This window comes from Protopterus annectens, chromosome 5.part1 (assembly GCF_019279795.1).
Source record: "Protopterus annectens isolate FY-2018-M chromosome 5.part1, PAN1.0, whole genome shotgun sequence".
Taxonomy (NCBI): domain Eukaryota; kingdom Metazoa; phylum Chordata; order Ceratodontiformes; family Protopteridae; genus Protopterus; species Protopterus annectens.
Genome location: NC_056736.1, coordinates 338,934,332 through 338,958,852, shown reverse-complemented (window position 1 = coordinate 338,958,852; position 24,521 = coordinate 338,934,332). Strand labels below are relative to the sequence as shown.

Sequence of the window (24,521 nt, the reverse complement as noted above, 5' to 3'; positions counted from 1 at the left end):
AAGGTATGCACAGAACTCCAAGTGGCTGCTTCCAAAAGATCCTTGGTAGGAACTCCTCTGAGGAAGGCTGCAGAGGTGGCTGTGGCCCTGGTGGAATGAGTTCTAATGCCTGTAGGTACAGTTTTGCCATGAAAGGAATAGCAAAAGCGTATGCAGTGGGCTATCCATTTTGAGATTGTCTGTTTGGAAATTGGCTTTCCTTGAGCTCCTACCGCATAGGCCACAAAGAGCTGTTCTGATTTTCTGAAAGGCTTTGTTTTGTCCAAATAATAACGCAGTTGTCTGTGGATGTCCAAGGAATGTAGTAATCTCTCCCCTTTGTTTTGAGGACTAGGATAAAAAGTAGGTAAATGTATGGCCTGATTTAAAGCTACCCTGGATACCACTTTAGGCATAAAGGACGGGTTGGTTCGTAAGGAAACTCTGTCCTGATGGAAGATGATAAAAGGCTGGACAGCCATGAGAGCCTGTAGTTCTGAAACTCTACGAGCTGAGGTGATAGCCAGAAGGAAAGCTGTTTTCCAGGACAAATATTGCAAATCTGATGAGGCAGCTGGCTCAAAGGGAGGCAAGGTCAGTTTTTCCAGAATGAAATTAAGATCCCAAGCAGGTATTGGTTGTTTCCTTGGAGGTCTTAAATTCTTAGCCCCTCTGAGGAACTGTCTTAAGAGAGGGTGAGAGAATAAAGGTGGATCAGTGTTGTATTCTGCAGAAATGGCTGAGGCATGGATTTTGATGAAGGAGAAAGAAAGTCCACTGCTTAGTTCAGCCAACTATTGTAGTATTTGAGGTAAATTCAGTTTTCCAGGAACCTGGCCCTTTTTCTCATTCTAGACACAAAAACGTTTCCATTTTGCGGAGTAAGCTTTTCTAGTTGATGGCCTTCTGGCCTCCAAAATGACATCCTGCACCTCATTGGAGAGTAGGGCCTGTTGTGATGCTAAGGAATCTTCCATGCGGCTAGATTGAGTGTTTTTAGCTGGCTGTGAAGAGTTATGAAGCTGTGCTGAGTCAGAAGAGGAGGCATTAGAGGCAGGGTCCATGGTGGGGAATGCGTCAGGCTCCTCAGGAGTGGGTACCAGTGTTGCCTTGGCCAGTCCGGAGCAATGAGAATCATCTTTGGTCTGTCTGCTCTGGTCTTCAATAGAACTTTGGGCAGCAGAGGAAGAGGTGGGAAGGCATAAACTGTCATTGATGTCCAACTGAAAGAGAGAGCGTCCACTCTCCAGGCCTTTGGATGGAAAATCCTCGAGCAGAATTTTGTCAATTGATGATTTTTGTGGGAGGCAGAGAGATCTATGTCTGGCCTTCCCCATTCTTGGATTATTTCTGTAAAAACTTTTGGATGCAATTTCCATTCGTGTGGATCTGTCATATTCCTGCTTAGGTTGTCTGCCAGCGTGTTTTCCTTGCCTGGCAAGTACTGTGCTTGTAGTTCCATTTGTAAGTCCATGGCCATGTTCCAAATGACATGGCCAGTCTGCATAGGGGGTAAGAATGTGTTCCTCCCTGTTTGTTTATGTACCACATAACTGTGGTGTTGCCCGTTCTTATCAATAGTTGACCTGGTTGTAGAAGGTCCTTGAAAGATATAATAGCATTTATTACTGCTAGCATTTCTTTTTGATTGATGTGAAGGTGCTTTTCTTTTTGGGACCATTTGCCCTGAATGCACCGATCTGTCATGTGCGCCCCCCAGGCGTAGTCCGAGGCGTCTGTTGTGATGACTTGATTTGCTTGAGGCTTGCTGAATGGAAGACCTGTGTGACATGCTTGAGCCGACCACAGAAATTCCTTTTGCAGACATGGAATTAGTGGTATTGTTTCCAAACTGTGGCTGTGTTGAGACACCTGTCACCCCTGGGATTCCGGATATTGGCAAAGGCTCTTGCCACCCCCATAGTGCCTTTTTTAGGCAAGGCTCAAATTCTAAACCTACCACCCTAGAACACAAAAAGGAAAAACTAAGGGTAATGCTGCTCAATGCCAGAAGTCTAAATCTCAAAATGCACGCACTCGAGGCCCTTCTCAGTATGGAGAACATCGATGTCTGTGCTGTGACAGAAACCTGGTTCAAGGCTCCTGAGAGCACCCCAGCGCTATCAGGTTTTACCTCATATCATGCGTTCCGGCCCCAAAATCAGGAAAATACCAAGAAAGGAGGGGGGGTATCCATATTCATCAAGGACACCCACACCTCAAGACTGGTGGCAACGCATGATGCATCGGAGACCATCCAGGTGCAATTAACCGTAGGCAAGACTGCTCTGCAAATTGTAGCATGTTACAGGCCACCCTCACAAACTCAGGAACCTTCCTGAAAACACTAGATGGGATAAATGTATCACCAAACACCATCATACTAGGTGACTTCAATTACCCAAATATAGACTGGGAACACTACTCAAGCCCAAACACCCTAGCCCAAAAGTTCCTGGAATTCATAAACTCAAATGCCATGGAACAACTAGTCACCATTCCCACAAGAGGAGATAACATACTTGATCTCATCATCACGAACATGGGAGCACAATGTTCAACACCGGAAGTATACCCCTCACTGGTGAGATCAGATCACAAACTAATCTCGCTGGAGGTCCTCATCCCACCCCACCGGAAATAAAAAGACCACAGTAAAGAACTTCTCAAAGCAGACTTCACACTTCTAAAGACTAGTGTGATCTCCTTTAAGGCCCCGAGCCGGCGGAAAACAGTACTCAAGCCGCTGAATCACTTACAAATGCCTTCTACCAGCACCTGCAGGACTGCATGGATAAGGCAATCCCAAGCAAAACAAAGACTCTTTGTACCAAAGGCAAGCGTCCAGTCTGGTGGACCCCAGCCATAAACAAACTCTACAACAAGAGGAGGAAGCTACTACGAGATAGAGCAAAATCCTTAAAAGGTAAGACACCCTTGATCACTATAAGTAAAAAACTAAGAGCTCTCATAAAATCATCCAAAGCAAATTTCGAGAGAAAAATAGCTAAAGACTCAAAAGACAATCATAAGGCCTTCTTTAGCTATGTTAGAAACCTAGGAGGAAACTCACAGATATGCTCAGAAATAGTTCAAAATGATGTGAAGATTACTGATCCTACAGACATTGCCAACATACTGGCTGACAGGTTCAGTGCAAACTTCTCCCCTCCCCAAAAGGAGAGATATCTATACCAAACGATTGCAGCCCCCAAACATCTCCAGCGCCCATGTGAGAACTGCTCTCTCCAAAGCAAAAACACAGCATACATGGGACCTGATGGTGTCCCCGGCTGTGTGCTCCACGAACTCAATGAGGAATTAAACCCACAGCTAGGACAGCTGTTTAATCAAAGTCTTACCTCTGGATACGCACCAGGAGTGGCGCACTGCAACTGTGGTCCCACTTCACAAAGGTGGTGCCTCCACCGACCCTGGAAATTACCGCCCATTAGCTTGACAAGCCTCATCTGCAAAGCCATGGAGAGGATCATAATGGACCTCATAAATAAAGACATAGGAATTTGCAGACTTTGGATCCAACCCAGTTTGGCTTTGTCAAAGGCAGATCATGCCTTTTAAACTTGGTTGACTTTTTCAAACAGTCACCAAAGCCATTGATGAGGGAAAGGCAGTCCATACAGCCTACCTCGATCTGGCTAAGGCCTTGATACAATACCCACTCGGGTATCATTGAAAAACTCATCAGCTTAAATGTTAACCCATACATCACAAGATGGGTTGCAAACTGGCTGAGTGACAGAACCCACAGGGTCAGAGTTGCTGGCGCCATGTCAGACTCAAAGCCTGTCACAAGTGGTGTCCCACAGGGCTCAGTCCTGGGCCCACTCTTGTTTGGCATCTACTTTTCTGAAGTACAAGCAAACACAGGAGGGTTATGGCTGACAAAGTTTGCAGATGACTGCAAACTGGGCCATAGTAGAAAACACATCTGACACAGATATCCTTCAGAAGGGTCTCACAGAAGCGGATAACTGGTGCCAGAGCCACGGCCTAAAGTTAAATGCCAAAAATGCATAGTCATACCTTCGGGAAAAACAAGGTTACCCCTAGCTACCAAATAGGTGGCAATCCACTGAGCACAGAAGAAGTTATCAGGGACCTGGGGACCCAGGTTGATGGTAGTCTGTCATTTGACACCCATGTAGCTAAAGTAGTTAGGAAGACCTTCTACATTGCCCACCTTATCATGAAGGGATTCTCATCTAGATCAAGGGAGGTCATAGTCTCCCTTTACTCATCACTCATCAGACCAATGATTGAGTACAATGCCCCATTCGGAATGTATCTGACCCGACACTTGCAGCAGCTGGAGAGGCCACAAAAGTTCCTCACCAAAAGGATAAAGGGTCTCAAAAATCTATCCTATGCTGCCCGACTGAAAGAACTCCAGCTCTATTCAGTCGCACCGCTTGCTCAGAGGTGACCTTTGCCTAACATACAAGGCCATGTCAAACCCAGATTTGATGAATATGCTTCACCTCAAAAAATCTAGATCCATCAGAGCCACAAGGGCGGACTTAAACCTCGACACGGCTATTAATAGGACGTGCTGGAGGGATAGATTCATCACCCAAAGACTCCCTATGCTGTGGAACAAAATCCCGGTACATGTGAGGCAGAGCACCTCGCTGGCCTTGTTCAAGAGAAATCTTGACCAATGGATGGGAGATCGCAGATATACCCCAGGGATTACCTCAGTGTCACTGCTCGACAGAGGCACAGCAAAATAATGGGTATAGTTCCCCATACTAAAGGGGTGGCGTAAGCCACAAAACGATGGGCTAGGCTTCTAAATGCCCTCGGGCAGATAGCCTAGTATGAACCTATGAACCTATATGTTTTTCAGGTACCATTGTAGTTTCCTCATATGCAGCTTTGCACATTGGATTAGTAAGATGCAAGATGCCATGAATCCCAGAGCCTGCAGGATTTTCCTTGCAGCCAGCCTGGTGCAATTTGCTAGTGTTCTGAAGTATTGAATTAGTTGCCCCTGCTTCTCTGGCGTGAGGTAGGCCATCTGGGTGTTTGTGTCCAAATTAGCACCCAGGAAAATTATCTTCCGAGAGGGTATTAGCCTTGATTTCTTTTTGTTGACTGTGTATCCCAGAGAGTTCAACAACATTATTACATAAGCCAGATGTTTCAGAAGAATGTGCTTGCTGTTCGCTTAGATCAGGCAGTCCTCCAAATAGGGGTATATTTGTATCGCTTGAAGTCTGCAGTAGGCAATTACTGATGCCAGGCATTTTGTGAATACTCTGGGCGCAGTAGATAAGCCAAAGGGCAATGCAAAGAATTGATAATGGGTTGAACCTGCAAGAAATCCGAGGTACCTTCTGCAATTTTGTCTGATTGGGACATGCAGGTATGCCTCCTTGAGGTCCAATGTTACCAGCCAAGACTCCTTGCCCAGCATGGGAAGAAGTTGCTGTAGAGTGAGCATCTTGAATTTTGGTACGAGTAGAAATGTGTTTAGGATGGACAGGTCCAAAATAGGTCTCCAATCTTTCCCCTTCCTTGGCACCAGAAATAGCCTGGAATAAAAACCTTGACCTTGTTCGTGCGTAGGTACCTCTTGAATAGCTTTCATGTTTATGAGATCTGTAATTTGCCTTTGTGCCTCTGCCCTTTGATTGTGTGGCAGGTTTGGCATGCCTCTCGTTTTTGGAAGGGTGTGAAAATGGAATTTGTAGCCTCTGTTTATAATGTCCAGGATCCATTTGTCCTTTGTGACAATATGCCAATTTTTTGAAAATAATGCCAGCTTTCCTCTTAACGGGGCTGCCATTTGAGACTTGGTTGGCATGCAAAGGGGAAAGTCATTGGGTTTGCTTTATGAAAGATTGCGAGTTATCCTCACCACCTCTTTGTATAGGAGCTTGCCATTGTCTGCCTCTAAACGATCCTTGGGCTTGTCCTCTGCCCCTCGGGCGCCTGCCTCTTTGGGGTCTGTCCGTGGCAGGAAAGGACCAGTTTTTGGAAGGCCAATTTCTACTAAAGCGTGGGGGTTGTACCTGTAGAAATTCTTTCACCGTTTGCATTGATTTAACCTTTTCCTCCATTTTCCTTAACACCTCCTCAGCATTAGCACCAAATAGTACATCCTTTTGAAGAGGGGCGTCTAGTAATTTAGCTTTGACATGATCAGGCAAGGTTTGTTCCTTGACCCAGGCATGCCTACGTATGACTGATCCTGTAACAGCAGCTCTACATGAGGCCTCTAGAGCATCAAAACCACATTGTAAGGTATGCTTAACCACTTGTTCTGTACTATGCATCAAATCCTGCAACTCCTTAAAGTCGGGTTGTTCAGGTTGTGACATTTTTCAATTGTGGTAACAAAAACTGTTGGTATTTTAGCATATGAAACTGACAGTTTAAGGCCCTCATGGATAAGGTAGCAGAGGTATATACCTTTTTTCCCCACCTTTCTAAGGATCTGGAGTCTCTCTCGGAAGGTAATGGATTTTTAGCAATGGAGGCCTTAACTCCCTTGGGGCCCTGTGAGATGGTTTCTGGGTCAGCAGCATGGCTTTTGTATAGAAATTAGTGCGAGTCAGGAACCCTGTAGTACCCGTCCGGCTTAACTGGAGCTGGAGGTAGAGAGTCCGGGTTAAGGCAAGCCTCCGAGTAAACATCATCTAGGATGTCCAAGACAGGAGGTATAGCCAGAGGCCTGTGCTGAGGTAGCAAGAGAAATTCCCTGAGCCTTTTCTTGGAATCTGAATAACCTTGGCCTTCCCAGAGGAAGTGTTCCCTTAAAGTATGCAAAGTTTCCCCAAATGAGTAATTCTCTGGGGGGGGGGGGAATGGATTCCTCCGCATCAGAGTCTTCAAAAGGGGAGTAAGAATGTTCCTGATCATCAGAGTGCTCTGAAATAATGGAGCCCTGATCAGAGGAGGGGGAATCTTCCTCCACTCTGGGCCTTTTGTCCGGTGGGGGCTGAGAACCTCTGATAAGAGTAATTAAGTCCTCAGCCATTTTAAGCATCTGTTTTTCTTAGGCATGGGGCCTGGAGATGGGCCCTGTGTAGCTGGTCTCAGAGTGCATGGTTGCTTTAGACTTTGTGAAAGCCTTGATGGAGAAAGAAGAGGAAGGTCTGAAGACACCTTGAGTGGAGGTGGACCTGTCCACATTTTGAGTTTCAATGCCAAGAGTGGCTTCGGTATCTGTAGTCGGGGTGTGGGCCGAGGAGCCTGCGACCTCGGGCACAGGAGACACCGCCGTCGGTAGTCAGGAGCTGTGTAGGCGCCTCGCTGAGAACCGGACCACGTGTAGTCGGCTTTGGCGTGGTGTCGGTAGAGGCCGCGGACCTCGTGCGTCGGTCCTTGTCTTTGCGTTTTTTAGACAAAACCGGAGTCTGAGTATCCGACGACATAGTATAATTAAATGCTTTCCCAAAATAATGCTGGGCGAACTCCGCCAGACGCTTAAAAGTGCGTTTGTTGAATGTAGCACAAAAGCAACAGACTGAGACGTCGTGGTCTGGGCCTAAACAAGGTATACAGAGGGAATGGAAATCCTTATGCGGTATTTGCTTCCCACAAGAAATACAATTATTAACTTTGTCTGACATCGGTCTGAGGCAAGAAAATTTTCCCCAATTTTCGTAATCTCAGCAGCTGGCCGACCGGCACTTGCGAACTGCTTCTGCTTCGGGCACCGCGCGGCAAGAAAGACTGAAGAAAATGGCATCGGCTGGTTCCTTTATACCCCTGTCGCACTGACGTCAGGTAAGAAGCGACGACAACCGACGCCGGACCTAGACTTTGGAATTCGGCCGACCGAGGACCCGCCTGACGGCAGAAGAACCCATCTGTTATGACTGCAGCTGTATGCACGATGAACATCAGTAGCAGCTGCGCTTCAAGAGGTAACTGTAGCATCACAGATGTATTTAAGAGACTTTCTGGCCACCTGAGAAGCAGAGTTGTGAAAAGAACGTAGACAATCCAGCATACAAATCCTCAATCTGATAGGCATTGCCCAGGTTACCCAAAAGAGAAGGAAGGTATCTGATCATGTCTGTCTGATAAATGATGCCCCTAAAAGATAGAGTGGCAGAAGTATACACCGTCTAACAATATCTACCAGTGGACCTATTGTTTTCATCAGTGGGCAAAACATTACAAAGGAAGGAGTTTAGTAGGCTTTTCCGTGGAAAGTGCAATTACATCTGGATCAGAGGTAGGGTTCTGGCATCTTGTAAAATTTAACTGGGTTCTTAGAGGCAGGTGACAGACCCTGGATTAAGGAAAGCAGTGGAAAACGTATCCAATACAGACTTCAAAACTGGATGGATGACAGATGGTTTAGACACCTATTTCCAAAACAGAATAGTATATTTTTGGGATATCTAATAACTGGGGACTTTATCACTGAAAATAGTGCATCATTTTAACACAGTCGCCAAAAGAAAATTCTACCACAGGGGAATCAGGAGACAAGGTATCACCATTATCCGAAGCATAATTCACTGTGGAATGGATCTATGAAGAAAAAGCAAAGAAATCAATCCAAATCTGATTCAGAATACTCCTCTTTAGCAGCCTCTCGTTACCTTTCATGAGAAGATGAGGACAGCCATAGTAGAAAAAGATAAAAAATGAGTCAAAGACAAAACTGCTTTGAAAAGCCCCTCTGTAACATCCTGCTATTCATTCTAAGAATCCTTAGGCACTGTAGAGGAAATGCATTTTTATCATTTGCTTTCTACTGTACCATCTACATGAACTAAACAAGGTAAATTCAAGCCCTGCGGAACCTCAATTTATGAATGGAGAACTTCTTCCCCAGCTAACATCCAAAGTGTGCCCTTAGGGCCTTTTAAAATAGTAAGCCAAAGTCGCAACACTTCTTGCCAGAAGTGGGCTGGTCAGACCTGATGGCCATGCAAGATGTCTGCCGCATACTGGACTCGCCACAGAGTTTCAATGGAGACAGTAGCTGTAGGAAACGATAGTCAGAGGTCTCTAAGAGAGGACACAAATGTCCAGGTCAGACTGTAAAGCAGAAGTGTCAAGCTACCTTTTTCTTCTTCTTCACCATCATAGGGACATCAGAAGATGTCAACTCCGAGGCCATCTTACCATGGGTGGGCTCCTTAAGCTTCTGATTCTTAAGGTAAATTTTCAGTGCAGACAGACAGCTGTGTGACATCTTGGGTACAAATGACTTGACAAATAGAATAAGTCCCTATAATGGTGTTCTGCACCCAAGCATAAACTATACTTCAAATGATGGTCTTTGTGTGGTGTTTGCCTCCCACAATCACATTTTCCTCTCTTTCAGGACATGTGCAAAACTTTTAAGTACAAATACAAGAGAGGAGGAAAGCTCTTCAACAAGGATATTTATCTGCCCAGTAGCCAAGGAAGAGGTACTAACTGTACAGCTGACAAACCTAAGGTGAATGATCTGAGGAAACTTTTGAGGTAATTTGTACCTTTACATCCCTTATGTATCTCTAGCCCCTTCAGGATGAGGTCATGCTGGACTATGAAGTGAGAGAAAGACGCCCACAGACTTTAGTATCCTGGCCAGATATCCTACCCACTAATACTGCAACATGGTCTAAGGAAGAACAGATGCTGCAAGCATCAACTTGTGAGCCTCCCCCAATCAAAAAAAAAAAAAAAGGCAAGCTTTGTAAGCATCTCTATATGAACAGGCCACAAAGACGCTCACCATTTTCTTCTGGGCTAAAGACCACCTAATATTGTTTGACAAAAATGGAAGAAAGTCTCCATCAGGAGACTTATCTACACAAAACTTTGATCTCTAAGCACAGCTCTAAACTACCGAAACACAGAGAAGGCAATTTTTGTTCCTGTACATCTGCCTTTATACTGCTGCACAATCATGCTTGGAAGACAAGACATCTAGTCCTTGGCAGGATACACCCCATACATCTACATCCAATAGTGATCTAATGATGAAAATCTATGGAATGCACAGAGAAAGGAGAATGACAGAATTCAAAGAAAGGAAAATTTCCAATACAAAAGTGACAATAAGTCATTCCAAACAAAATAAGAGACGAAAAATTCCTGTACGCTACAGACCCATCTCTGATGAGCACAGACATTTAAGAAACTGACAAGAGTGCTGTCAGGTAGGCTAGATGGAATTATTCCAAAACAGTAAAGGAGTGGCAGAATGGGTTTGTTAAACACAGAAAGGCAAAAGCAAACCGGTGGAAACTGATGGAATTAGTATGAGGAAGAAAGAAAAAAAGGAATGACTAATTCTCTCTGACTTGCAAAAAGCTTTTGATGTTAATGTAGAATTTCCTGTGAGATGTGTTAGAGAAAAGGGTGTGGGAGAAGAATTCAGTTGGCAAATCGGAGCACCATATAATAAGCCATAAACTGATCTTACTAGCAATTTGGGAAGGGGGTTGGTGTAAGTTGGATCTAGCACATGACAATCTTATCCACCAACACCAGTACTGTTCACACTAGTAACAGGGAGGCTTGCAATGAAAGCAAGAAAAAAGCTGGCAGAGAACTAGAAAGGAGAGGAAGTACAAAAATGCAGTTCCTGTTAAACGCAGATGACTACATGCTAAAATCAAGGAACACAGACAGCCATTACAATTTCATAAATTTTAACCATACTTTGGCTTAGGAATGGGATCCATTCCAGTCATGGCACTAGAAACCCAAAAGACGTGGGCACATAAAATAGATTTTACTAGCGTTTGTGGAGTCTGGAAGAGTGCCAAACTTAAAAAAAAAAAAAAAAAAAGGTAATTCTGAGAGAGTAGGGAAGGGTAAGTGAAAAGGAAAGGTTTAAGAAAATAATGAAAGTAGAGCTCCTTAAGAGCCCAAGCATATTTGAAGGCCCTGCAGTAGAAGAGAAACATGTTAATATCATAGAGAGAAAAAAAAATGCTACAGACAGTGGGCAGAACCTCAAGGTATTATCAGCAGCAAAAAAGAGAAAGTAGTGAAGGAAAGTACAGTTGTATACACTTGCCATAAATGTAGATGTTAAAGTGTATTCACTGTTGCAATCATCACCTGTGGGTTATCCCTGCTGTGATAGCCCTCGGCCGGCTCGAATACCAGAGTCAATGTTTTTCTGCATCGGCTGCTGTTGCTTGCTGTCTGACGTCAGATCGTCAGTGCTATAAAAGGAAGGCAGCAAATGCCATTACATCACTTTTTCTTGCCCTAACCAGTCAGAGACCCAGGAAATAAGGTAAAGTGGTCCTGGTGGCTAAAAGCCACCATCAAAACTTATGTCTCCCCGAAAAAAGAAGATACAAGGGGGAAAGAGGGTGGGAAACTAGGAGTGCAACAGTGAATACACTCTAACATCTACATTTAAATGTACACAACTGCACTATGTTCTTAGTGTTTCACTGTTGCAGTCAATACCTGTGGGAGGATTCCCAAAGCTGAGGACAGGGGTGGCAGGATTAGTGTGAGAGACCTAGGAATGGGTCAGCATGCCCTGCAGAACTGTAGAGGCAAACCCTGCCCTAGCTTTAGAAACAGAGGTAGGTGGTAATGTTTGGTAAAGGTATGAACAGAAGTCCAGATGGCAGCTGCCAGGATACCCCTGGTGGGAACTCCTCAGAGGAATGCTGTGGAAATGGGGAAATGGAAGCTGCTCTAGTGGAATGGGATCTAATAGACTTGGGGGGGGGGGTTCCATGCAATCTGTAGCAGAAATGGATACAGAGTGATATCCATTTGGAAATGGTTTCTTTGGAAAAGGGCTTTCCGTCTGCCCCTGAGGCAAAGCTGACAAATAGCTGGTCTGTTTTCCTGAAGGGTTTAGTACGGTCCAGATAGTATCAAAGCTGTCTGTGCATGTCTAGTGAGTGCAGAATTCTTTCCACCGTTTTGAGGTTTAAGAAAGAAGGTGGACAGACGTACGGCCTGGTTGAGAGTTACACTAGATACCACCTTGATCATAAAGGAGGGAATAGTTCTCAGGGAGACAGTGTCTGCATGGAAGATGAAGAAGGGCTCAATGGCCATCAGTGCCTGAAGTTCTGAAACCCTTCTGGCTGAGGTGATAACTAGGAGAAAAGGCGATCAATCTTAGTTCTGGTGAAGCAGCAGGTTCAAAGGGTGGTAAAGGTAGTTTTTCCAAAACATAATTCAGGCCCCAGGGTGGAATGGGTGGCCTTCTGGGAGGTCTGATATTAGATGTCCCTCTGAGGAATTGTTTAGTCAAAGGACTAGAGAAAAGGGGCTGTTCAGCATCATAAATGATCTGGAATGGCTGAAGGCATAGATTTTACTAGAGGAGATGCCACTATTAAGTAGCTCCGCTAGGTAGTCTGGGATAAAAGGGATGGAAGGCTGAGGAGCACAATCTTTTCCATTTTCCTGCATAAGATTTTCTGGTGCTGGGCCTTCTGGCCTCTGTGATGATGTCTAGGACCCGTTTGCTTAACAGGGACCCTTTGTTTAAGTTTAGAGTATTAGCCATGCTGTTAGTTTGAGAGTCTGCAAGTCTGGGTGCTGCATATTCCCCCCACCTGAATTAAGAGGTCTGAGATCAGGGGAAGCTGCCTGGGAGGCTGTAAGGTCAGGCTGCGCAGTAAGGGGCATAAATGTCTCTGGGCCAATCTGGATCAATGAGGATGGCCTTTGGTCTCTCCTCCCTTATTTGATCAGTACCTTGGGAATAAGAGGCAGAGGAGGGAAAGCGTATACAGAGAGGGTGTTCCAGAAAGAGGTCAAGGCATCCATCTTCCATGCTAGGTGATACTGCCTGGTACAGAAATTTTTTTCAGCTGATGGTGGAGATGTGAAGCAAAGAGATCCACCTCCGGAGTCCCCCACGCCTGATGATTGTAAAAATTTTTTCTGTGGAGATGCCATTCGTGGGAGTCCAGAAAGTTTCTGCACATTAATATGCTTCGTACATAAACAATAGGAAAAATCCTTATATGTATGTATATTAAGTTATATATAAATAATCTTGGTTGGTGGTTTTTAGTATACGATACATAGTGTTAGGCGTGACAGTACTGTGCACGTACTGTCACCATCATATACACCAAATATATAAGCATATTAATGTGCTAGGTTGGGCAGTAGGGTGATATACTTGTACTTTGGGATAACATTAGGGACAAACATACAAAGTGCGAGCTGTTATCATTACTGTTATTATCGATAACTATAACTATGGGGCTATATCAATAAAACGTCACAAGTGTTCACAGAACCCAGTAAAGGGTTTTAACTTTTTTATTAACTTTATTGTTCACAAAGTTTTACAACATGGTACATGCTGTTGAACGATTTATGTAACATTTACAACACTAAGATAAAGAAATGGTTTTCAAACCATTAAAGGGTTAAGTGCAATTTTAACCATGTGATTTCAGCACCATATTTAAAGTACCGTGTTGTGGTGTGTTGGTATCTGAATAAGTCTGTTTACTTGTGCAGACGAAAAGCGCTCAGTACTACACCATTTTTGTTTTATTCTTTTACTGTGGACAGCAGCAGTTATGCTGCATTTTCATGTTTGCTGTTGACAAATTAAACACGGTTTGGTTTCACATTGGCGCTGTTCCTGTGGCGTTCTTTTTATATTCAGTTTATTTTTCATTTTAAGTGGAATTGGGAGTTAGTAGAAGGAGACTTTGTATCCCTGAAAAATTACCTTTAAGGCCCACTGGTCCTTTGTTGCAGAAAGCCAATTTTCTAAGCAGAGGGAGAGCCATCCTCCTAGTATTTGGTGAGTGAAACGAGGGCAGAGTGGTGAGGAAGTCATTGAGAGTTTTTTCCCTAGAGGGATGGCTTAGAACTCACTGCCTTTGGAGTGGTCCACTTTTAGGTTCTCTGCTGTCCCTGGATATAAGTCTTGGTGGTCTGTCCCTGCAGGGCTTACCTTGCCCCTGTCTGCTAGGTGCAGGAAAACACCAGTGTTTTGAGGGAAAATTCCTGCTGAACCCAAGAGGCTGCACCCAAAGGAAATCTTATACCGTTTGCACAGATTTTGCTTTGTCTTCCATCTTTTTAAAGCACCTCTTCTGCTTTTACTCCAAACATGCGGTCCTTATCCAGGGGTGCATCAAGTAATTTAGATTTGACACTATCAGGGAGAGGTTGTTCCTTCAACCATGCATGTCTCCTAATGGCAGATCCTGACACTGTTGCCCTGCTTGAGGCTTCTAGGGCTTCAAATCCACAGTGTAAAAAAAGTGCTTAGCCACTTGACAAGTAGAGTGCAGTAAATCTGTTAACTCTTTCAAATTGGCACAGTCAGAAAAGGTTGAAATTTTTTGTTGCAATAGTTCCAAAGTGTGGTGTTGATATTTTAACATGTGGAACTGACAGTTGAGTGCGCTGATAGCTAAGGGTGCAGAGGTGCATACTTTTTTTTACCCCATCTGCCCAGAGCTCTGGGGTCCTTGTCAGGATTCTTTGCAGAACTAGCCCTAGCTCCTTTAGGTTCCCGTGTAATGACCTCCAGGTCTGCAGCAGGATTTCTGTACAGGTATTTGAGAGAATCTGGTACTCTAATACTGGTCAGGTTTACTTGGAGGAGGTGTGATGGCGTCAGGAGTTAAACTGGATTCATGGAAAACATCATCAACCACCTCTAAGACTGGAGGGATGGCCAAGGGTCTATGCTGGGGCAGCTCTAGAAACTCAGTCTTTTCTAAGACTGAGGGAAGCCCTTGGATTCCCAGTGGAAATGTTCCCTGAGGGTGTGAAGGATTTCTCCAATGGAAGGATCTTCTGGTGGGGAGGCAGAATGAATGGATTCCTCTGCATCTGAATCCTCATTAGCAGTGAGAGGTAGTTGTTTCTCTTCAAAATCTGAATAATCAGACTCCTTAGAATCCTGTTCTGTCAGTATTTCAGGAGAAAGGTCTTTTTTCCTTTAAGAAGTTGTGGCCTGATTACCCCTGATAAGGGTGATAAGACCCTCCATTTTAAGCATTTGAGCTTGGGGTGGTGGAGCAGGAGTAGGATGTGGCTAGGAGTAGTTTTCCTAGCCTTGCCTCTAGGCCTAAGAGTATCCACTGGTCTGAGAGAAACGTTAGTCGGAGAAGATGTCGGTTTTTGTCTAGATTCGGTAGTGCCAGAGTCGCAGCTCTGGACCGAACTAAGGCAGAGACAACCAAAGGCTCGGAAGACAAAAGATTTTTGTGGCATACCAGACTCCAAAAGGATCTCAGTAGAGACCTTCAAAGGTATCGAATCAGGCATCAGGGGTTGCGAGGGCACCTCACTGAACTCTGGAGAACTGACAACCTGCTTAGTGGTACAGTCGTCAGAAGGCTTAGACTTGTGTGGCCTGTCTCTATCTTTATCCTTACATTTTTTCAGAATGTCTACGACTGTTGGCTGATGGATGCCATGTCGGCTACAATAAGAGCTCTGAGACGAATGGTTCTTGCGTTAAATAGGGCAGAGAACCGGCAACGGGTAACTTTGTGGTCTGGGCCTAAACAAGTGACACAGTATGAATGAAAGTCTCGGTGTGGTAACTGCTTTCCACAGGCGAGACAATTGTTAACTTTTTCGGACATCGGTTAGTGCAAGAAAAAAGGATCCCCAATGGGGTACTTATCTTTAGATGTTTTCAGCTGTAATTCAAACTTTGGCAGCGACCGACCGGCACACTTGTGAACTGCTTCTGTTACAGGCTCCATGGCAAGAAAGACTGGTGTAATGGCGTCTGCTGCCTTCCTTTACAGCACTGACGATCTGACGTCAAACGGCAAGCAACGGCAGCAGACGCAGAAAAACACTGACTCTGGTATTCAGGCTGGCTGAGGGCTACCACAACAGGGATAAATCCATAGGTGATGACTGCAACAGTGAAACACGAAGAACATCTGGGACAACTTATTGGGACGGGGAGAAGGATACTATGGGGACAGAAAGGAAGGGGAAAGGAGAACTGGAAGAGAGAAAGATCAACTATGGAAAAGTCATTGAATATTAGATGAAAAGAACAAAGTTAGCAGCAGAGGGCCCCATGACATCTAAACCCTTAAAGAAGCTAGATAAGGAGTACTGACTACAAAGGGAAGAATGGTGGAGCTATATGACCCTCAGGGACACATGGAAGAAAGCCAACTAGGAGACAAGGGGAAAGAACAGAAATAAAAAGGAAGCTCAGAGGATGCAATGGGAGGATAGGGAAGAGACAGAAATGCAAACTGATATACGAGGTCAAACAAGTCAAGCACAAATAAGGGAGACGATGAAAGAGAGAGGAGGGAAGCAAAAAATACAAACAACGAAGAACGTGGATGGATACTCAGTATCTCAAGCAGTCTCAGTAACTCAACAGGTAGCACACGTGTCTTCGGTGCAGAAGGACGTGGACTTTACTCCCACATCAGGTTGCTGGATTAATTTTCCAATACTGACATTGCATGCCAGCACAAAGTGGGTGCTGCACTCCTGACTGGGCCATCCTTTAGAGGAGACATTAAACCGAGGCACCATCTGCTTAGGTGGATGTAAAAGATCCCATGGCAATTATCAAAAAGTTGAGAAGTTCTCCTAGTTGGCATGAATACCACCTCTGGGTCTCTCCTGAAACTGTCAAAGGGTTAAGACAAATAAAACAAAACAAAAAAAAAATACTCCCAGCAAACTGATGCAATGGTTGCACAGAGTAGGAGATCAGACACTACATATTCTACACGGATGGTATCTCACCATCAATAAGACTAGAAAAGAGAATATGAAGGAGAACAACACAGGTTAGAGGTGGAGAGAAGCACCTGCAGGAAAGATTCATGTGCACTGGGGGTGGCCCATGGGGGGCAAGTAGTGTGGAAACATGCATATGGGAAGATGATACAGAAGTGAGAAACGTAGGAAGAAAAAGGGCAAAGAAAACAAAGGCTGATGGCTGCAGAAGTTAACAGTGAACTGGAAGAGCGAGTATGGTGACAGAACAGGAACAGACAACATGCTAATGATGGTCACCACACTTATGTAATGTAATACAGTTTAAGCAGGCTGCAGTGAAGACCATAACGTTATGCAGACATTTTTCCAATGAGAATGCTGAAATGACGAGTCTAGTACAAAATGTACACGTCTGGTGGTTTACAAAGGTAAAGCATTTAATTGGTGAATGCCTAGAGTGTAGGCCCATTAAAATGTTAACACAATGGAAAGTCAAGGTAGCAACACTCAAGGCAAACACAAATGGAAGCAACAAAGAGGGAGTGGGACAACAAGCAAAATATGAACTTGCTGTAAAGCTAAATACAGACCATGGGGAAAATGAAAAATAGAAAATGGCACAAGTCTGACCTGTTTTACAGATAAAGCAGTGTGGACCTCAAACAAACTGAAATTGAAGGAATGGAGGCTGAAATGCTAAACAGAGCCTAATATGTGCAGAAGATGGCAGGTGGGCAGACAGCTGTAAAGCAGCTAGCTTCAAAAATCAGGAAGATTCCCAAACCTTAAGTCAGGGGTAACTACCTCTTTGGAAAACAAATTGTAAGAGGCCTTGCAGGATGGCCGTGGGAAAAATCCTGCCCCAATTCTGGAGGTAATCTCCAAAGATTTTGTTTGGAAAAGGTGTGGACAGATGAACAGGTAAGTACTTCCAAGAGACTGCAACATGAGGAACAGCTTCTAATCATTTTAATTCAAAACCTTAACTGAAGTGTAAAAGGGTTTTCATCTCAGAAGATTTTGTGCATAACTGCTCAAGCTAGGACACCTACATGTATTAGCAAAGGTATGTCTACTCTACTCAGACTTTAAAAAGTCCATCAGTTCCTGCTGGCAACAATCCAGTCATTTTCTACACAGCTTATTCTACTCCTCCATTTTACATACAGTGATAGCTACAGAATGCAGGTTAAGCATTCTCAAACATGACAGCAAAAACCAAAAGGGGGTAAATAAGTTCAAACTGTACAGAACCAATAAAATGAAATGCGTAGTTAATTACAAATACCTCTGGTGTATCTGGACCGTGGTGAGACTCTTCAGACTGCCGTTTCCTTTGCCGCCGAGTAGTTATACTTTGGCTGGCAGCACTGGTTTCTTTGACCTGAGATGGCAACAAAGATGCACGGCGCAGAGTTTCATTTGGATCTCCTGTTTTGACTTCCTCATCTGTTACAGTTGCAATACCCAGTGGAGGCTTCAGAAACAAAGGGTAACAAACAAGAGAATCAAAAAGTTGTACTATAGCAAACTAGCACAGAACAATTATCTGTCAGCATACATTACTGTATTGGACACCGGTTGATAATTCCTGGCATTATGTACATATCTATTATGAAAAAGTTCAAGAGCTTCTTGTTTAACATGACAACATCCTCAAACACTAGCACTAATGAAGGGTGTTCTCAAAGAACATATGCCAACATAGCATGCATGTAAAGTGAACTGATGCACAGCTGCTTTTGCTTACATGACAGGCTTGCTAAATCTGTCCCTTGGCAAAGAATATAAGTCTGGCCTGTTTAAAAATTTCAATCTTGAAAATATAAATGCAAAAATTATAGTTATGTACTTACCATAACTTGGCAACTGTTATCTGTAGTCACCATTCATCACATTAGGGTCTTGGATCCAATATCAGATCCGAGCTGGCATACTCGGAACACAGCTTAGCTCAAGCTCCTCCCCTCCCATAATGCTCTGCTGCCCTACACTCCCTCAGATGGAGTTTGCATAAGAAAGAGACAGATAAATCATAGAAACCAAACAGAGACCCAATAGAACCTCCAAATCCAAACAATCTTCCAGGCAGGGGGCTGGAGGATGGGATCGTGATGAATGGTGACTACAGATAACACAGATGCCAAGTTATGGTAAGTACATAACTATAAATCTGATGGTATCTAGTCACCATTCCTCACGTTAGGGTCAGAGTCCCCAGCTACATAAATCCTGGGAGGTCTCAAGGAAGGATATGCCGAAGAACTGTGGAGCCAAAAAGTACAGTTTTGTACCTACCATAAATGTAGATGTCCGAACTGGATAGCATCTGCAGTCATAACAAACGGGTTGTCCTGTCGTCAGGCAGCCCTTCGGTCGGCCGGATTCCAAAGTCTGGGTCCGGCTTCGGCTGATGTCGCACTTCACCCGACGTCATCTCTGCTGGTCTTCGGGTATAAAGGCATCAGCCGATGCCATTTTCCTCAGTGTTTCTTGCCCCAGATGCCAATTGCCCTCTTGGAAAGCTAAATTTTGGATAATGCCAATGTTTCCAAAATAGTAGAAGGCAAACACAAAAAATAAACATGTATGTACATATATACAAACAAATACACCATAAGAGACCCCCCCCCCAGCTAGCTATTAGGAGGGTAAATACCCTAGGAGTACCACAGAGGGGAAGGAGGGAGGGTAATCCTGACTGCAGATGCTATCCAGTTCGGACATCTACATTTATGGTAGGTACAAAACTGTACTATGTCCTTCATGGATGCATTTGCAGTCATAACAAATGGGTAGAATACCATAGACAAACTAGGGGAGGAGGAATAAAAATTATGGTGTAGTCAGGATCCCTTGTAGTACAGCAGTGGCGAACCCTGCTCGGGATCTAGAATATAGAGGTAAATTATAATGCTTGGCAAATGTATGCACGGAGGTCCAAGTAGCCGCCTCAATAATGTCCTTGGTTGCCACTCCTCTTAAGAAAGCTGTGGTAGTGGCTGTAGCCCTTGTAGAATGAGGTCTTATGTTCTGTGGAACTGGTTTTCCATGGTAGGAGTAACAGAATCTTATGCAATTTCCTATCCATTTGGAGATTGTCTGTTTGGAAATTGCTTTTCCTTCCCTTCCTGTTGCATAGGCTACAAAGAGCTGGTCAGTTTTTCTGTTACCTTTGGTTCTGTCCAGGTAGTAGGGTAACTGTCTATGTACATCCAAGGTATGCAGCATTCTTTCACCTCTGTTTTGTGAGTTGGGAAAGAAGGTAGGTAGGTGGATTGCCTGGTTTAAAGACACTCTGGATACCACCTTAGGCATAAATGTAGGGTTAGTTCTCATGGACACCCTATCTTGATGGAAGATTAGGAAGGGTTGCACTGCCATTAAGGCCTGTAGTTCCGAAACCCTCCTTGCTGAAGTAATAGCCAGTAGGAAAGCAGTTTTCCATGACAGGTGTTGTAGATCTGCTGTTGCTGTTGGTTCAAACGGAGGGAGTGTCAATTTTTCTAGTACAAAATTCAAGTCCCATGCTGGTAATGGTGGCTTCCTAGGAAGTTTTACATTCTTGATCCCTCTGAGGAACTGCCTGAGTAGAGGATGTGAAAAGACAGGAGGATCAAAGCTGTATTCTGATGAGATAGCTGATGCATGTATCTTGATGGAGGAATAGGACAGGCCTGTATGTAGAAGCTCTGCCAAGTACTCCAGAATGTTAGCAATATCTATGTTCGACACATCTTTTCCTCTTTCAGTACTCCAAATGACGAACCTTTTCCATTTTCCTGCATAGTTCCTTCTTGTTGAAGGTCTGCGGGCTTCAAGGATAATGTCTTTAACCCTTTGTGAAAGGTCTGGGTTAGTTACTGCTATGTGATGTTCCAGGCAGTCAGTTGCAAGGTTTTTAGGTTTGGATGTATGATGCTGTAGCTGTTCTGGGTTAACATCAGAGGCATCAGGGGTATTGACCACATTTTCTCCCGAGACATGCTCCTCAGCAATGGGTACCAGTGTTGTCTTGGCCAGTTCGGAGCTATCAGAATTATCCTTGGACGTTCCTCTTTGATTTTCAGTAGTACCTTGTGCATCAAGGGAAGAGGTGGAAATGCATATGCTGTCAGGCCTTTCCAGCTGAAGGATAGAGTCTCCACCTTCCACGCAAGTGGGTGGAATGTCCTTGTGCAGTATTTTTTGAGCTGGTGATTTTGTGGGGAAGCGAATAGATCTATTTGTGGCATTCCCCATTTCTTTGTGATGGCCTTGAAGATGTCCGGGTGTAGCATCCATTCGTGAGCATCCGAGGTGGTTCTGCTTAAAATATCTGCTAGGGTGTTCTCTTTTCCGGGTACAAATATTGCCTGTAACTGGATGTTGTAGCTTAGAGCCAGATTCCAAAGGTCCAAAGTCATTCTGCATAGGGGGTATGAATGAGTGCCTCCCTGTTTGTTGATGTACCACATGACTGTGGTGTTGTCTGTCCTTATCATCAAATGGCCTTCCTTGAGGAATGGTCTGAATTTTAGCATTGCCAGTTTTACTGCCAGCATCTCTTTTTGGTTTATGTGCAGGTGAAGCTGTTCCTGAGTCCACAGTCCTTGTACGCATTTGTCCAGCATGTGTGCCCCCCATCCTAGGTCTGAGGCGTCCGTTGTGATGGTTTGGCTTGCTCGGAAGTTGTGGAAGGGTAGGCCTGGGTTTGACTGGCATGCCTGAGCCCACCATAGGAACTCCTGTTTTAAGCATGGGATTAGTGGTATTTCTGTTTCTAAGCTGTGCCTGTGTTGAGACCATAAATTCTTTAGGTACCACTGTAACTTTCTCATATGCAGTCTGGCATGTGGGACCAAGATTATGCATGATGCCATGAAGCCCAAGAACTGCAGAACTTTTCTTGCTGTTAGTTTGTTCTGCTTTGTTAATGCCAAGAAGTAAAGAGGAAGCTCTTTTTGTTTTTCTGCAGTTAGGAATGCCATTTGTTTTACTGTGTCCAATTCCGCGCCCAAGAAAGTTCTTGTCTGGGATGGTATCAGCCTTGACTTTTGTAAATTGACTGTGTATCCCAGGGCTTGAAGCAAGTAAATGACCCTTTGTAAATCTGTTGTCAGCTTGCTTTTGTTGTCCGCTTGTAACAGGCAGTCGTCCAGGTATGGATAAATTTGGATTCCTGTACTCTGCAGTGAGCGATTACTGATGCCAGGCATTTTGTGAATACTCTGGGCGCAGTAGATAAGCCAAAGGGCAATGCTGAGAATTGATAATGCTCTGATCCTGCAAGAAATCTGAGGTATCTTCTGCAATTTGGTTGAATGGGGACGTGCAGGTATGCCTCCTTGAGATCTAGAGTTACCAGCCAACACTCCTTGCCCAGCATGGGAAGAAGTTGTTGTAGGGTCAGCATTTTGAATTTTGGGACAATGATGTATGTGTTTAAGATGGACAGGTCGAGAATAGGTCTCCAGTTTTTCTCTTTTCTTGGTACCAGGAAGAGTCTGGAGTAGAATCCTTTGCCCTGTTCTGTTATTGGTACTCTTTCCACAGCTCTCATCTTTGTTAATTCCGCTATTTGGTGCAGGGCTTCTATTTTTTGATTTGGGGGCAGGTTTGGCATTCCTCTTTTTACTGGTAAAGTGTGGAAGTGGAACCGGTAGCCTTGGTCTATGGTTTGCAAAATCCACTTGTCTTTTGTGATGTAGTGCCAATTTTTCGAGAATAAGGCTAACTTTCCGCCTAATGGTGCTGCTATTTGCTCCCTGGTAGGCGGAATCAGAACCAAGTCACTGTGATTGTCCTGTTGCAGTGGCAGTGGTTGTGTCTGTACCTCGGTTATTGCCTTGCCACTGTCGTCCTCTGTAGGCACCTCCTCTGGATTGATTTCTGCCCCTAGAGCGTCTGTTCCTGCCCCTTTGTGGTCTTGTGGAGTCAGGAAAGGACCAATTTTTGGCAGGCCAGTTCCTGCTAAACCTTGGAGGCTGAACCTGTAGGAAATCTTTAACTGTTTGTACAGATTTTGCCTTCTTTTCCATTTTCTTCATTACCTGCTGGGCAGGTTCCCCAAATAGACTGGCCTTATCCATAGGAGCATCCAATAGCTTAGCTTTAACATGATCCGGTAAGACCTGTTCTTTCAACCATGCATGTCTTCTTATCACTGTGCCAGTCATAGCTGATCTAAATGAAGCCTCCAGTGCATCATAGCCACATTTTAAGGAATGGTTACTAACCTGTTGGATGTTATTCACCATTTCTAATACATATTTCTTATCTAGAGATTCATCAGAGGACAGCTTTTTAATTAACTGATCAAGCATAAACTCTTGGTATTGGATCATGTGAAACTGACAGTTTAAAGCTCTAGCTGAGAGAGTAGCAGAGGTGTAGACTTTTTTCCCATCTCTAAGGACCTGGATTTCCTTTCAGAGGGAATAGGGTTTTTTGCTGTGGTTGAGGCTACTGCCTTAGGCCCCTGGGATATAGTTTCGGGGTCTGCAAGAGGGGCCTTGTATAGGTGGTGATGAGTGTCTGGCACCCTGTAAAATCTATCTGGTTTGGCAGGGGCTGGAGGTAGAGAATCAGGTGCAGTGCAGACATCATTAAATGCATCGTCCACAACAGACAGGACAGGAGGTATAGCTAAGGGCCTATGTTGTGGTAAGTGCAGAAAAGTCCTAAGCCTTTTTCTTGAATCTGAGAAATCCTGTCCCTGCCATTGGAATTGTTCTCTCATGGCATGTAAGGTTTCCCCAAAGGAGAATTCCTCTGGTGGAGAAGCAGCTGGAATGGATTCTTCAGCATCGGAGTCTTCATAATTGGAAAAAGGAGCCTCTGGCTGGTCTGTAATGTCTGAGTCATCCGCGGAATCAGAGGACACAGGCTCGGGGGGCTCTGCTCTAGGTCTCTTTTCTGGGGGCTGAGAGGCCCTGTCTGGGTGAGATTGGGATCCCCTAATTAAGGATATTAAATCTTCTGCCAGAGTAAGTATTTGTGAACTAGAAGTGGGCCTGATTGAGGGGGGTTTAACAGGCACTGATTTAACAGATTTGGCTGCTTTAGCCCTGGCAAAGGCCTTAATAGACATGGCTGCAGGAGGCCTAGCAGCACCACGTGCTGGGGTAGAGACATCCAAGGGGATGGTGTCTGATAAGTCACTAGGAACCACAGTTGTAGGCAAAATTTCTGAGGCTGATTCAGGTAAGGTAGCAGGAGCCTCAGTAGTAGTCATGGATTCGGCTGAAGATTGATCAGTTTTCTCGGTTTCGGCCGAAACCGAGACACTCGCGGTTTGCTTAACCGTGGTTTCGGCCGAAACTGCGGACCGCGAGTGTCGGTCTTTTTCTTTGCGTTTTTTAACAATTTGGGTAGTCGGAGAATCCGACGGCATAATGTACGCAAAATCTGAGCCGAAAAACTGTTCAGCAAACTCTGACCGACGCCTAAGCGTTCGTCGGTTGAAGGAAGCACAGGCCGAACAGGCTGCTACGTCGTGGTCTGGGCCTAAACAAGGCAAACAGTAAGAGTGGAAATCTTTATGAGGTATTTGTTTCCCACAAGTTAAACAGTTATTGACTTTTTCTGACATCGGCTGAGGCAAGAAAGAGTCCCCAACGGGGTACTTAGCTTTTAGAAGTCTTCGAAGTAGTATTCGGTAGTAGTAATCTCTGGATCTGACCGACCGGCACTTGCGAACAGCTTCTGCTTCGGGCACCACGCGGCAAGAAAGACTGAGGAAAATGGCGTCGGCTGATGCCTTTATACCCAAAGACCAGCAGAGATGAAGTCGGGTGAAGTGCGACATCAGCCGAAGCCAGACCCAGACTTTGGAATCCGGCCGACCGAAGGGCTGCCTGATGACAGGACAACCCATTTGTTATGACTGCAGATGCATC

General features: G+C 44.6%; 1 protein-coding gene across 1 annotated transcript in view; it reads right to left on the bottom strand.

Moving 5' to 3' along the window:
- NUMA1 (nuclear mitotic apparatus protein 1) overlaps window positions 1-24,521 on the bottom strand; it is a 3,180,433-nt gene that overhangs the window by 219,989 nt on the left and 2,935,923 nt on the right. Inside the window, exon 27 of the mRNA XM_044072777.1 lies at window positions 17,930-18,118. Within this exon, the coding sequence (XP_043928712.1) occupies window positions 17,930-18,118 (189 nt within the window). The remainder of the gene's footprint in view (window positions 1-17,929; window positions 18,119-24,521) is intronic.